Source organism: Bactrocera tryoni, chromosome 4, assembly GCF_016617805.1.
Source record: "Bactrocera tryoni isolate S06 chromosome 4, CSIRO_BtryS06_freeze2, whole genome shotgun sequence".
NCBI classification, from domain to species: Eukaryota; Metazoa; Arthropoda; class Insecta; order Diptera; family Tephritidae; genus Bactrocera; species Bactrocera tryoni.
In genome coordinates, this window is record NC_052502.1 from 40,730,421 (window position 1) to 40,746,627 (window position 16,207).

The 16,207-nt window shown below is 35.3% G+C and overlaps 1 protein-coding gene across 2 annotated transcripts; it reads left to right on the plus strand.

Moving 5' to 3' along the window:
• The first annotated feature begins 1,106 nt into the window (after positions 1-1,106).
• LOC120774321 (REST corepressor) lies at positions 1,107-8,252 on the plus strand. Of its 2 annotated transcripts, XM_040103862.1 has the most exons (11): positions 1,107-1,495; positions 1,836-2,116; positions 2,191-2,238; positions 2,303-2,437; positions 2,766-2,980; positions 3,062-3,229; positions 4,934-5,343; positions 5,480-5,681; positions 6,467-6,631; positions 6,699-7,073; positions 7,137-8,252. In XM_040103862.1, exons 2-11 carry the CDS (start codon positions 1,933-1,935, stop codon positions 7,233-7,235), a joined length of 2,001 nt encoding a protein of 666 aa, XP_039959796.1. In that variant the 5' UTR covers positions 1,107-1,495; positions 1,836-1,932; the 3' UTR covers positions 7,236-8,252. The 2 variants fall into 2 exon arrangements, with proteins under 2 accessions (XP_039959796.1, XP_039959797.1); XM_040103863.1 differs by lacking the exons at positions 4,934-5,343; positions 5,480-5,681 and having other exon boundaries at positions 1,111-1,495.
• The last annotated feature ends 7,955 nt before the right edge of the window (positions 8,253-16,207 follow it).

The window sequence follows — 16,207 nt, forward strand, 5'->3', positions numbered from 1 at the left end:
AATGTCAAATTATCACAAAATATTTGTCACATTTGCGAATGTCAGTGAATGAAGATTAATAAACTTGTACCTTATGGAAGGCATACACACAACAATTAGTTGGTTGATTGAGTTGGGCTAGAAATCGCTACATACGACACAACTTTTAATACAATTTTGAGGCCAACTTCATTTTGAATATTCACTTCGTTGCTTAAACATGAGTTCGGAAGTTGTTGCTTTACTTATTATATATGCCGCGCTCTCTTCGACAGCCGAAATAAAATGGCGAAATCGTTTGAAATCGCACAACCAACCCAAACACGATCCAACTAATACAACCAACTTGACAAAATATCAAAAAATGTTGATTTTCAACAAATCAGTTGGTACAACTCATACAACTGCCCCATATACGTAACAATCAGTTGTACAATTCGATGAAATTGGTACAATAATTGGTGCGTGTATGCCTTCCATTATGGTTATTACAAAGCTATTCGAACCTTTAATTCTACACTTTTTTCAGTAAAGATGTTATGGTAAATAATAGAGATATAAAACTAGAGTTTTATTAAATAATCGGAAAAATATCTTCAACACCAAATGATATCTTCTGAAATGAATTTCAACAGTTATTTATATTTTACCTATATGTGATACAAACATTGCTTTTACTGACTTTAAATCAATTATTATAATTTATTATTAATGTTTAATTTTTTCGTTATCGTGTTTCGTTATGGTTTTATATAAATTTTTTTATTTTGTATGAACACACATTTGTTATATTTCATTTTGAAGGAATTGTATTAGTGAAAATTCTTTAAATAATGTGTGAAATATCTTTCGAATATTTAATACCATTTAAAGTTTTTATTTCATTTATATAAATTACATAATTTTATGTTAATTGTTGAACACCTCTATTCATAATGTCAACTCATAATCTTACTGAACATAGCAAAGAGTGATGCCTAGCTGAATGACAAAACTATATTATACATTGAACATACCTTGGAAAGATATCGTAAATTCAAAATATGTCATTTATGAATTAAATGGCATATTATTTACATATTACAGACTTAAATTCTTCTTGTTTTTAGTAAACCCTCAATATTGATTGTGATTTTGTCAAATATTACTTATTACAGGGAATGCGTTTGTTTAATTAACGGGGTTACGTACACATTTACTACGGTCGTTTTTAAAAGTGAGCTGTTAATTCAGCAATGCGCTTACAAAGCAGCGGCTGAGAAATTTACCTGCCCATTCATTGTGATTGTGGCAAGAAGCGAGGTTGTTGCAGTTGTTTCTTAGGACGCTCTCGCATTTTAAATAGTTTGACTACTATTGCCGGAGATAGTAGTATCTGAAAGGCTGTAGGATCTAAGATAATATAAGAGTCACGGTGGAACGCATTACAGGTGCTAAAGGAGTATTTAATAAATTGCTAAGCAAACGTACCAAGTCTTAGCGAAATCAACGTTGTCACACTAGGGGAACAGAAAAGGTAAACTTTTAAGTTGTGTGGCTTATTTGTGTTGAAAAGAAGTGCAGAGAACTGAATTTTTGAAAATATGAAAAAACAGCAGCTAAGCTGGGAAACTGTCGCTTTTGTTTCAGCTTGTTTGGAGAATTTACGATCTACGGTTGTTTAAAAGTGAGCTGTGAAAGTGGTAAATGACACTGGGCGAAACCACTGAATGGCCTTTTTGTCGCATAGTTTGCATGCTTCTTCTTATTCACTTTCTTTGCTCTGTGCTGAAACGACTACTCAGTTTATTTCAATTTGCAAATGCAGTGTGTAAAATTTGAAAAAGTAAGCCTGTTATCTTATTAATATTTTGTAGAACGAAATATCCCATTTAATTGCTTGGGATACGGAAACAATTACACAAAAGCTCAAAACTGGAGAAACAAAATCGTGTGAAGTTGATTCGAGACAAAATGGTCCTGGCTGAAAGAAATTCAGAGCTGGTGCGTAATGGGAGACGATCACGCGGTCCAAGTCCAAATGGGCACGGAGGAGGCGTTGCTGGGGGTGGTACAGTGGGGGCAAGTACTAATATTGGGAACAGTGGAGGTGCTGGTGGTACTGGAACTCCGGAAACTAGTTCCGATGATGACAATTGTGAGTTAAAAGTTTATATAAAGTATTTAATCCTCAGAGAACAAATTCGAATCCCTGTTCTTTTTTCCCCTCAGCAATTAAACGAAATGGAAAATCCAAAGCAAAACAGAGTGAATATGAAGGTTAGTTAAAAAATATATAGGCGTGGAATTTTTTATAATTAAAAAAATATAATAATAATTTCAGAGAAAATTCGTGTTGGTCGAGACTACCAGGCAGTATGTCCACCGTTAATACCTGAAAATGACCGTAAACCAGAGGGCTTAAATGATCGAGCACTTCTGGTATGGTCGCCCACTAGAGAAATACCAGATGCAAAACGTGAGTACGATATTGATATAAAATAACATATACATTTTAATGTATGGTATTAACTAAACCTAAATGAAAAGATTCAGGTTCAACATTCAAAAACTTTAGTTATGTATGTATTTTATTTATTTATTTTTTGGTGGAATGACTCATTTTTAATTACAGTAATATGATGCTTTTACTTTTTGTTGAAAAATTGTAGTTTGTTTTATGTAGGAAAGTTGTAATGAGTAGTTATTATTATTATCGAAAATTCTAATATCTGAAAGTATGATAGTTATATATAAGTAGATAGAGTGTAAGCTAATAAAGTAAAATTTTGTAATGTATATTTCAGTTGAAGAATATATATCAGTAGCTAAAGAAAAATACGGTTATAATGGCGAACAGGCATTGGGTATGCTATTCTGGCACAAACATGATTTGGAACGTGCCGTAATGGATTTAGCTAACTTTACACCTTTCCCCGATGAGTGGACAGTAGAAGACAAAGTGTTATTCGAACAGGCTTTTCAATTTCACGGCAAAAGTTTTCATCGCATTCGTCAAATGGTAATTTTAATATCTGGCCAAACAAATCTATTCTGGAGCGTAATGTTTCAATTTTATATGTTCCAAATATATGCTTTATAGTTGCCCGACAAATCAATAGCTAGTTTGGTGAAATATTATTACTCCTGGAAGAAGACGCGCCACAGACAAAGCGTTATGGACCGTCAGGAGAAAGCAAAAGCAAGTAAAGAAGGTTCAGAGAACGGTAGTGAGAATGGCAGCAATGAAGAATCTGATACAGATGACAAGGTAATTATTAGTTAAAAATATTCGTATTTTAGGCATGAGTCAGATTCAAATTGAAATTGGTTTCTCTAGTTTTACAGTGGTTTAACAATAAATGCAAATTTTTATATTTAGTAAATAAAAATAATACAAAATATACAAATGTTAGTTGTATTTAGTTAGATATTAAATTTTTATTTCGTTTTTAAATTATGTTTTACACTAACATTTATTTATAACTGTATTTATATAACTACCATAAAGTATCACTGATTATGCTTTTAAATAGAGGCAATCAATTCATAGTACCACATAAGCAGATTAATTCAGGGAGCTTAATGCAGCTGATGTTAACATTTTTCCAAATCAAAAAATTCAACTCGTCAAGATATTACCTAAATATACTCATACACAAATCATAAAAATTATTTATTCATGTTCAAAGCAAATTACGTTTCGACCACCACATTGTATCGAAAAAAACACTCAGATATATTATTAGTAGTAGTTTTGAAACAGACATTATGAAGACCATGGGTATTCCTTACTCAAGTAAATGGTCTAAGCCCTCGACTCATCGCATCCAAAATTTTATGATAAATTTATCACGCATAGTACACTATACTTAATTGTATGTATTTATTGTTAGTTAATTTTAGATTGTAAGACCTTATCCATAATGAAAGACTGTTTATAGAACTTCTACTAACAGTAAATGATAGAATAGTATATACATAGTACATAAATAATTGTCAATAAATCATTTATTGTCTGCGAGAAGATTAAACAAAATTCATGTGTTTCTTTCATTTTCAAATATTTTCGTTAAACTCTTTATAGTACATACGTTTACATTGTATTACTTGCCTTATAATTTTAATGTATTTTTTTTTTAAGTTGGACAGCATAACTTTGTCGCGAAAGTTTGGTTTATAATTAAGAGTTCAAATTAATTCAACCAGTTTGCTTATGAATAGATATCCAATGCAGGTTTTGAAATAATTTAACGCTTATCAGGCTCGTGAACTACATATCTATGAATGAGTTTATTTGACAAATGATTTTGCTTCTTGCATACCCAATATTTAACTTTATGTACTATGAGACATACAACCTATTTTTCATTCATGTTTAAAATTTGGAGCTAGCAAAAAATTACCCCATTTATTTTCAGAAATCATATTTAATGCAAGTCTATTCTTTATAATAATATTTATACTTTTCACTGACAATTTTCATTCCCATATCAATCATTATGTATCATTCCATTACATTTTACATTTACTTTTATTGAAACTTGTTTCTTTCGAAAATCTATTTCGCCATTCTTGCAAAATCTTTTTTTTAAATGTATCAATAAAATTCGAATGCCCAAAGTGTGGTAGAAAATTTGTTTCGCTGTGTTTAGGTCAGATCTATGCAAATGTATGTATGTATATCGATGCCGCGTCGAGTCCTTGTCTGATTGTTGTTGCTCGTGGCGTGCCATAATTTAGCCATGCCCTTTGGGCTGGCCTTTTGTTTTCGGACACATGCAATAATTTTGTTTGATAACTTCTTTATGACCTTAGTAGCTTTATATTTGATGCAAATAATAGTTAAATTTAAATTATGTCAAAGTTAACCGGCCGTTCTCTTTATCTCTCTTTCCTTTATCGCAACACGCACACTCGTGACACACAATACCTACCAACAACATTTCAACAAATTATCTAAAATTGCCTTTAGGATCAAGCATTGGCTACAACTTCCGGGTTTCAAGATCAAATGAAAATAGGCTGTGCCACTTCTGCCGATTTACCGAACAAATTAAATAAATTAAGCGAAAACGGTGGTGTTTCTGGTAGCAGCATTGGCGGTGGCGACGCCGACAGTGAGAACACAGCGGCTTCTGTTTCGTTAAATATGATCGCCCAAGGACGAGACAGTGGTCTAGTTGCCAATGTTGGTGCTCTGGCAGTTGGTATCAAACATCAACGCCAACAAACGCCGCCCAATACGGCGAATACCGATTCGTCATGTTCCAATGCAGACTCAGCAGGCTTGAGCGGTTGTTGCACCAATTGTGGAGTTCCATGTAGTGTGCTTAATGCATCGCCACACGGTAAACTATGTTCAAGTTGCCACCACCATTGGAGGTACATATACATATATAAAACAATAACAATTACGTTCTTGAATTTAAAACGTGTTAAATTCCTTCTTTATCATTGTATGTCATCGTTGTTGCGTGCCAAATAAAACAAAAAACCGAAACCCAATGGCGTGCTGTAGACGTACCGGTAATAAGCGTCCCACTTCCGGTCCATATTTTGGTAAGCGGTCGCGCGATCGCAATGCTGAAAGACATAAACGTAAACCACCTCGCGGCATGTACATCAATCACGACGATATTGTGGCGCTGGCCAGAGCCAATGACAATCAAGACGAACTGCTCGCTAACACAGACAGGGAAATCGTTTCGCTATTGAGCCAAGTAAGAAATCGGAATTTGCAATTTCCATTTGAAAACTATTGCTAATAAAACCACATACTTCATGCATACATTCAAATATATTCACCACTTTTTCGTGTTGCTAATAGTTAAAACCCACAAGTTTATGGTTATGACAACACTACCAATCTAATCGTAATCCCAAGTGAACCTTGTGTTTTTGTAGTAGCAACAGAACATAGTCCTCAATTACGAGTTTACAGTCTTGGATGGAAGAAGATGCGAGCCCGTTCCAAACGTAGACCCGACAGTTTTTTTTTATTGTTTTCTAAGCTAACTGATTTAATAGTTGTGAACAGAAGATTGTCAAGCCATGGAACAAAAAGTCGTATAGCATCATTTGATAACTAAGCAACTTTTCATAATAATAGCGCGTATAAGCTTAGTTCAGACCATTTTTCTTTTGCTACAACTATATTTACATATACATATATTTCTCTTTGAAGCATGTGCAAGACAATATTAGAAATAGTTAAATTTTCAGTTATTGTGTGAATATTTCGCTACATAGGAAGCTGCAACTCAAATACAGTGTAACCTTTCAGAACGGTAAAACATATCTTGTGAAAAGCCTGGCATCCTTTGAATATATATGTAGGTCTATAAAACAGGGAGATGTAGGTTCATATATTCAAATTCATTTCATGAGCATAGATCACATGTGGACGCATAGCCAGATTCATCTCATCATTCAGCTTCATTCATTGGCCGCAATATGTCTCAGACACGTGTTGCAATCCCTTAATTTTATTTTCAATGGCTTACAGGTTCAGCTAAACAAACAGAATATATCCGCGCTGAAACGTAAGAATTCAGAGGGATTAGACGATATGCGCCCAGCTGAGAACACGAATCGAATCAATTCAAGATGGTCCAATGATGAGGCTCTGCTCGTCGTACAGGGTGTGCGTAAATATGGCAAAGACTTTCAGGTACTTCCACACTATAACAACCTGTGTTTTTACTAAATTGGAATTTATACAAAAACATCACTTACAGACAATAGCCGAAACTATTGGCACGAAGACTGAAGCTCACGTGCGTACCTTTTTCGTAAGCAATCGTCGGCGTTACAATTTAGACCAAGAACTAAAAAAGTATGAGGCAGAGAAAGAAGAAGCAGCAGCTACTGCCACTGCTACTGCAGCTGCAAGTGAAACAACTAACTCCAACAATAAAAAAGACGACTTAAAGAAAAGAGAGCCGTCAGCGGCAAATGCAACAGCCATTGGCGTTAGTGCCATTTCGTCTGTTATTGCCGATGAATCGGATAACACAACCTCAAGTGAAGCAACCGTAACCAAGTCTACCAAAGACGAATCCAAGTTTAATAATAGCAATACCAATTTACATAAGGATAACGTTATAATGGAGGTGAGCTTCAATAATATACGTACTGAAAATTATATTTAATTTTCTTATATATATTTTCCTTAGATTGACTTAGATGCTGATCAAAATGATATGCAACCACCAGCCAAGAAGTTCGCTCTAAACGTCAACGAACAAGATTTCTCCAAGGTCAGTGCAACCTAAATGAGAATTCATTTAGACGCACAAACATCTGTGGACCAATGGTGGTGAATAATGCTAAATGACACAATGCAGGTGTTTGACACGCCTTAAGTTTTATGCATATGCACATGCATACATATTTATATATATTGAATACTTGACGATCCATCCTATTATCCTCATTAAACATGGCAGGAGATACTGAAAATTGGTATCAATAGAAATCTTAACACAACTCTACTATCACAAAAATTAAAGTCAACAAAATTCCTTGACAGCAATGTGTCTAAGATAAGTATAGCTTTAGTTCACTTGATATGAAACTTAAAACTCTGAACAACAAATTAGTTGGAAGACGAGTGGAACGGAAATATATGGAAAATATAAGAATATCTACCATTTTAATTAAAGAATTAGTCTAGAGATGCATTATATGATAGGTAAATGTGCGCTGTATATATATGGGCCTATCAGGTGTTAGCATTGCCAAATTAATCTAAAGTTGTATTAAACAAATATTATATAAAAACTTGGAACAAAATATAGGCAACGCGCATGTAACACCTTGTTTTGAACTATTAGAAAACATAAGGCTAAATAACATTTTTATTACTCATACTTTATTATTTACATTGCCATCATTTTCTGTCCTTTAATTTAGTTACTATTTCTCTTTATTATTTTATTCTTCTCATTATTAATATTAGTATTGTGTTTAAAAACTCTTAAAAGTATTTTGTTCCCAGCAATTCTACAATTATTTGAGTTTTCTTACAAATTTCTATGATACATTACATTTCATAAACTTAGAAAATATTATATATTATTAACGAAATGCTTGATTAACATATTCACATCGCAATTATTAATAATATCTTATATAAAGCTGCGTAACTTTCCGTTGGCTTTTTAAATTGCACTGTGCCGTAATTTCATTTCTACAAAGAAGTTTTATTGTATTATTCCGAGGGCACTACAAATAAATGATGTATGATATACTTTCTTACTTCTCTGCATAAATTTTAAAAACCAGGAAAACGTGGCTTGTCATTTCTTAACAGTAGTGGTAATTTTCCCTGTGGGTTTTGGAGAGAAATAGTACTTATAGTATAATAGCAAAAGGGACTGAGCTAAATCCACTTAAAGCCGTTAGCCTTAAAAAATTAGTTTGACAATTTATTCAGGCAGTAGGCGAGAATGAATCGAATTTTTCTCTTTTAGGACTCGTTAAACATATAAGTATGTCAAGAATGAGTTTACACGTGGAAAATAAACACACTTTCTATTTCAGTGGCAAAATATACTGCTTTTTTACTTCAGTTTAAATTATTTTTGTGTTCTGAGTGTTATTTTTGTCAGTTCGTCGTTCCATCGAATGCGATATTCGCCATTGCCAATGCGCAAAGGACCATAAATCTTCCGCAGTACCTTTCTCTCAAAAACTCATAGTGCTGACTCATCAGATGCCATCGTCCATGCCTCTGCACCATATAGCAGGACGGGGATGATGAGTGACTTGTAGAGTTTGGGTCTTTGTTTGTCGAGAGAGGACTTTACTTCTCAATTGCCTATACAGTTCGAAGTAGTACCTGTTGGCAAGAGTTATTCTGCGTTGGATTTCGAGGCTAACGTTGGCGTTAATACTGGTTCCAAGGTAGACACAGTTATCTACGGCTTCGAAGTTATGACTGTCAAATGCGAGTGCGACAAACAGTCGTCGTTTGATAACGGGAGAAATTTTTCAAGCCAATGATAAAAATATCATCGACGTACGCCAGCAGCGGTACACTCTTATAGAAGATTGTACCTTCTCTATTTAGCTCTGCAGCTGGTAATATTTTCGCCAGCAATAGATGGAAGAAGTCACGCAATAGGGAGTCTCCTTGTCTGAAACCTCGCCTAGTACCAAACGTCAGCTTACGCAACCGTATTAGCTTTGCGGAGATACCAAGTTCAGATATAGTGGCATAGAGGCAATTCCTTTTCGTACTATCGAAGACTGCTTTAAAATCGACGAAGATGTCCAGTCCAAGTCCAAGCAAGTGACTGCAGGGATGATTTCTGCAAAAACTTGAGGATTTTGTTGCGGCTCTGTACTTTGGCGATAATTGCAGTCGTATGAGGAGTGAAGGATCATTGACTATCATAGGTTGCTCCTAAAATTTTTGGATTATTGACAGTCGCCATCGACTGCAATATTAAGTTGAAGTCTGTACTCCTTCGACCAGTTTGTAAATGTGTCGCTGTGGATTTAGTGGAGGAGAGTGTTAAGTTCCGTGCAGAGAAGAAGCGAGAAAAGTCGGAGAGATACTTAGCTGTTTACCTTTGAATACATGTACTACAGAGTATCAGACAGTTTTGCCTTTAAGAACCCATAAGTAAAAAAGTTTTCTATACAAGAAATTGTACGGTCTGTTAGTAATACAGAATATGCTGTACTGGTCCGATTTGCACAATTTGCTCGGAGGTTCTATGGCTGCCTTGCCATGTCGAATTTCATGACGATATCTTGTAAATAAAAAAGATTTCCTTGCAATGACTTTTTTTTTTGTTCGATTAGTTTGTGTGGCAGGTATATCCTATAGAGGTCCGATATCAGCCGTTCCGACAAATGAGCAGCATCATGAGAAAAAAACGTAAGTGAAATTTCGTAACGATATCTCAAAAATTGAGGGGACATGGCTGAATCGACTCAGATCATCAGGCTGATGAGTTATTTAATTCCTTACTTGAACTTTAGAGGCTCTCCGACGTTACATCCAAACATTCTTATATTGAATTGCGAAAATAGGAAAAACCATATAAAACCACGCCTACTTCCCTTATATACATACATACATATGTACATATAACAAAATTTTGAAATTCTGCCTGATGTTATCATTTTACAAAATATAAATCGAATTTTAAGTGACCTAACTGCTATGCTTCATTTAGTTAATGACGTGCCGCCCTTCCGTAGTTACAACGTATGCTTTATTTAAGCTGCAATTAGTGAATTCGCTCCGCCCTTCCGTATTTGTCGCCCGTAGCGAACAAAATTTGTCAAAAGTTGAGCCCGTAGTGGCAACGTAGAAATCAGCTGTTCTCTTTTGTTAACATTTGACATTTCACACAATTTTAATAATTGAATCGGCAGCAATATGGATGTGGACAATATTGATGAAATGTTTTTACGTTCGAATTGTACACATTATATAAAAAGTATAAAAACAAAAAAGGCAGAAAAGATATACAATTCCAACAATCAACATTCCAACAATCAATATAAAAAATAAATTATTTCAATATAAACAATAATATCAATATCAATAATTCGGTGTTCAAAATAATAGGAGTGCATACTAAAATGCAATAAAACTAATAATAAATTAAAAAACGGAAATTATGACTAGCATATAAGTTATTTTACTTAATATTTAGTAGAGTAACCGCCATTTTTTATTACTGCAATACATGTGCGGGACATGGGATCGATAAGATCACGACACCTTTTCAGCGAGATTTGGTGACATGTCTCGTGAACTGTGCTCCATTATTCCCTTGCATTTGATGGTCTACGGTCAGCAACGCCTTTTTTAATATATGCCCATACGTTTTCTATGGAATTAAGGTCAGGCGACTGAGCAGGCTACGGCATAACCTCAACTTTATTGACCCGAAACCAATCCTTTGCAGATTTACTTGTATGTTTCGGGTCGTTATCTTGCTGAAACAACCACTTTAATGGCATATTTTATTTCGCGTATGGCAGCATAACTTTTTTCAATCTATTCACATACACGTACTGATCCATGGTTTCCTTTATTAGATGGATTGGTCCCACGCCGTTGTACGAGAAACTTCCCCACTTTGCACCACCCTGTTTGACAGTCTTAAGAGTGTATTGCGGATTACATTTCGCATTTGGTGGACGACGGATATACTGCCTAGACCCTGTGGCACCAAACAAAACTACCTTACATTCGTCTGTCCACAAAATATTTCTCCATTTCTCCGGTTGCCAGTTGACATCTTCCTTGGCAAATTGGAGCCGTGCTCCAATTACGCTTCTATGTCAACTTGGAACTTTTCACGGACTCAGCGAAAATAAATTATGTTCATGGAAAGAGTGTTTATACTGTATACTTTACACTTTATTACGTAAGCAATTAGCATTGCAAAATTGTATCCCGTTATGTTAATTACTCCTTGATTTGTGTGCTGAAAAGTGAAGGAATCAAATGGAATTTAAAATTCACCCATTTTTACACTGTGACATAGGAATATGAGAATGTATGTGATTTCACCAAAAAGTGAGCGGTGCTACCCCCCTCGTCAAATTTTCACACCAGCTCCCATAAATCCCTCTCATACCATCTCAAGGGTAAAATTTAATGTCTCTAGCGTATTAAGTTATTGATTTATCGCGCTTTTAGTGGTTTTTAACAGTACCGTTATATGAGGAGTGAGCGGGGTTATCATCCGATTTCATCCATTTTCACACTGTTGGTGGAAGTTCCCATAATATTTTGGCTTAATGTATTTTGTTGTTGTAGCTTTATTAGTTTAGGAGACATGTACATGAAACTTATTAGAGGGCGCGGCCACGCCCACTTTTTCAAAATTGTTGCTCTTAGTTGCCCCTTGCTACTGTGATGCCCTGTGCCAAATTGGAATTTTATATCTTAATTTAGTTCTTAGTTATGGCACTTTATAAGTTTTCAGTTAATGACGTTTTGTGGGCGTGGCAGTGGCCCGATTACGCCCATATTTTTTTCGGAATCTAATTGTAGAGTGGTTCCAGTTATGGCCTGTTCTCCTTAATAGTTGTCAGAGTATCACTATGCCCTAGAACCCATCGCAGGTTTGTCATGAAATAGGTTGTTAGATCCACTAAGAAATCAAAACATTCCTTCACTAACTTTGACGAAGCCCTGGGAAACATCATTGATTTCAAAGTCGCTTGGTTATTCATATACAAATATGTATAAATATATATTGCTAGTTGTGAGCAAACTACTTGTCTTCTTCTTCTTAATTGGCGTAGACACCGCATACGCGATTATTGCCGAGTTAACAAAAGCGCGCCAGTCGTTTCTTCTTTTCGCTACGTGGCGCCAATTGGATATTCCAAGCGTAGCCAGGTCCTTCTCCACTTGGCCCTTCCAACGGAGTGGAGGTCTTCCTCTTCCTCTGCTTCCCCCCGGCGGGTACTGCGTCGAATACTTTCAGAGCTGGAGTGTTTTCATCCATTCGGACAACATGACCTGGCCAGCGTAGCCGCTGTCTTTTAATTCGCTGAACTATGTCAATGTCGTCATATATCTCCGACAGCTCTTCGTTCCATTGAATGTGATATTCGCCGTGGCCAACGCGCAAAGGACCATAAATCTTTCGCAGAATTTTTCTCCCGAAAACTCGCAACGTCGACTCATCAGTTGTTGTCATCGTCCAAGCCTCTGCACCATATAGCAGGAATTATTCTCTCCAGAAGCAGGTTGAAGAAGTCGCACGATAGGAGTCGCCTTGTCTGAAACCTCGTTTGGTATCGAACGGCTCGGAGAGGTCCTTCCCGATTCTGACGGAGCTACTTGTCAGAACAATAAAACTTTCTTTGGTTGCTGTGATATCTACTTGGAAAACACTGCAATGGTCTGGTAAACGGAAGGCGTATTTGGTATCTAAGCTTGATTATATACTTAGTTAGGACCCATCCGTATAGATGCTTATCTCTGCGTCTCTGTTCACCTCGCCCCTTTCCTACTCTTTCTGGAAGGGATAGCAATATTGGGGGACCGAGCTCAATTTCAGTGCTCTAGGATTTCGAAAATCCGTGACCTGCTGACCTGAGCATCTGAGACGTTCAGAGATGTCCGCTTCTAGTATGTCTCCTGGTTGGATATTTTTAAAAGCTATATCCATATCTAAGAACTAGAGTATATTTTTTAACCTCTAAAGAGTTTTCAATCTCTGCTACCACTAATTAACTTTTTTTCTGTGGGTTTTCCTTCAGTAAACGCATTTTGAGAAACAGCCAGTTTTTCTGAGTTTAATTATGTGTAATTCTATTGATATTTCCAATATTTTAGTGAGGAATGAGAAAAAGCAATTTGGTCTGAAATCCTTGGAACCAATTATGTCAGCTTTTGCCCGCCCTAAGCTCATGTTACTATTTTTATTTTCCTCCGTAACGAAGGAATATAGTTAAATTACAGCGTCCCCTCAAGAATAGTTACTAACCAGACTATTATATAGTTCTGAGGGTGCTGTAATTGAGTCGCGAATAAATCGTTTGGTTCCGTCGATTTTACGGGTTTAAAATTGTGGCATTATTCTTCTAAGTCGAGATGCTTCCGGCGTATTCTCGATATCACTGCACTGCATCCTTCAATCCTTATGTATTTTTATACCCTGATCAGGGTATATTAAGTTTGTCACGAAGTTTGTAACACCCAGAAAGAAGGATCGGAGACCCTATAAAGTATAGATATAAATGATCAGTATGTCGAGCTGAGTCGATTTAGCCATGTCCGTCTGTCTGTCTGTATATATACGAACTCGTCCTTCAGTTTTTAAGATATCGTTTTGAAATTTTGCAAACGACATTTTCTCTTCAAGAAGCTGCTCATTTGTCGGAACGGCCGATATCGGACTACTATAACATATAGCTGCCATACAAACTGAACGATCGGAATTAAGTTCCTGTATGGAAAACTTTCATATTTCACAATGTATTTTCACAAAAGTTGACGCAGGTTATTTTCTAAGATAATAATGTAATCTCCGAAGAAATTGTTCAGATCGGTTAACTAGAGCTTATAGCTGCCATACAAACTGAACAATTGGAATCAAGTTCTTGTATGGAAAACTTTCACATTTGACAATGTATCTTCACCAAATTTTGTATAGATTATTTTCTAAGGCAACAATATAATCTCCGAAGAAATTGTTCAGATCGGTTAACTGCATAGAGCTTATAGCTGCCATACAAACTGAATGATCGGAATCAAATGCTTGCATGGGAAACTTCCTCATTTGACGACATAATGAACGTCTAACAAGGCATTCAATGAGTGCAGTTATATCATTATCTTCTAAATTTAGGTAACAGCTAACTCAAATTGAAATTTTCAAGAACTTCATCGGAAAAATGCGGAGCTCTCCCGCAGTCCCCCTCATTTGGTTCCGCCCCTGTTTAATATTAATTTATCAATTGCCTTATGTAACTTTAAAGCGAATATACCTATTATACTCACCTTGTTTGGAAGAGTAGAGAATAATACAAAACTCTTAACCACTATTACCATCACAGTAAGCGATTAGTTCCAATAACAACAACTAATTGATTCAATAAATTCAGTTTTATATTTAATAGTATTTTCTTAGATTTTTTACAACATAGAGTGGGAAAATTGCATTTTATATTTTTTGAATATTCTGGGCTTAAATCATAAAATAGTATTATTCAATTGTAATCAATTAGTTAGTAGTTAGTACTTAATTACTCATTGCTTAGCTACAACTTACAAGTACATATGCATTAGAATCATTACAATAGAGTTGCATCAGCCGTTTCGTGTTAGTCAAATTACACATTTGTCATTGGATTTATTTAGCTTTGTTGCAATTAACTGTATTCTTAAGAGTAGACTATCTTTAAAATGAAGAATTTGGCATCAGAAATAATGTTGCAGAAATGCAAATACATATGTATGTATGAGTATCGCAATTGTGCGCACTCGTGTAGATCGTTTCTAGTTATATGTGTGTATGTATTTTCCGGTTATATACAGGAATCTATCAAATGTGTACTTTTGCAATTCTTATTTGGCACTTTCGTGCACATTTCCTTACAATAAAATGTACACGATTATAAAAGTCGGTTGTCAGTAGCTACCATATCTTACAAACATGCAATTACAATATATTTGTGTATTTACTATATACATACATACACGCATGTACATACAAACATGAGCGCAGGAGCACTTTCCCTTCGCTCAACTTCTTAAGGCTAGAATTATTTACAATAAAATTGCATTAAGTTTTTATTCAGTTTTCTCTCTAGATATTTATAAAATTGCCATTTAACTTACACGGTAATTCATTCGCATATGAAACATAATAACTCCCAAGCATATACATATGTTACACACGTATGGAAATGTATATGTAATACCTGCATATAGTCAAGATGCGTATCGACGTTTCATATTCGCCACAAAAAGTCGTGATTTTAATCTCTTAATATTTTTAATTCATAAAAAAGTTAGTTTTTACATAGAAGAAACCCATACATTTTGCATCTCGCGTTGTGTAGGTGTGATCCGGTTACCCAAGTAGGCTTTATAAAGGCAAGATATTGTAAAAATCTCAAACAGTTTTGTGATTGCTTGACTCAGTATTGTTTGATGGTCACCATTAAAGAGAAAATACGCCTTTTTTTACAGTTTTTCTTCGATAAAGACGAAGATGCATGGAAATGCGCCAAAATTGCGCCAATTCTATTCCAATAATTTAGGCATCAAAGATGGACCACGATATGGAGTTCTAATTGTCTAAAATATCGATAAAACAAGAAAAAACGTTAACTTCGGTTGCACCGAAGCTAAATACCCTTCACAAGTGCATTTTTGTTAGTAACTATGTGTTCAGTTTGTATGGCAGCTATATGCTATAGTTAACCGATCTGAACAATTTCTTCGGATATTACATTGTTGCTTTAGAAAATAATCTATACCAAATTTCGTGAATATATCTCGTCAAATGTGAAAGTTTTCCATACAAGAACTTGATTCCGATCGTTCAGTTTGTATGGCAGCTATATGTTATAGTAGTACGATATCGGCAGTTCCGACAAATGAGCAGCTTCTTCAAGAGAAAATGACGTTTGCAAAATTTCAAAACGATATCTTAAAAACTGAGGGACTAGTTCGTATATATACAGACAGACGGACATGGTTAAATCGACTCAGCTTAACATACTGATCATTTATATGTATATACATATG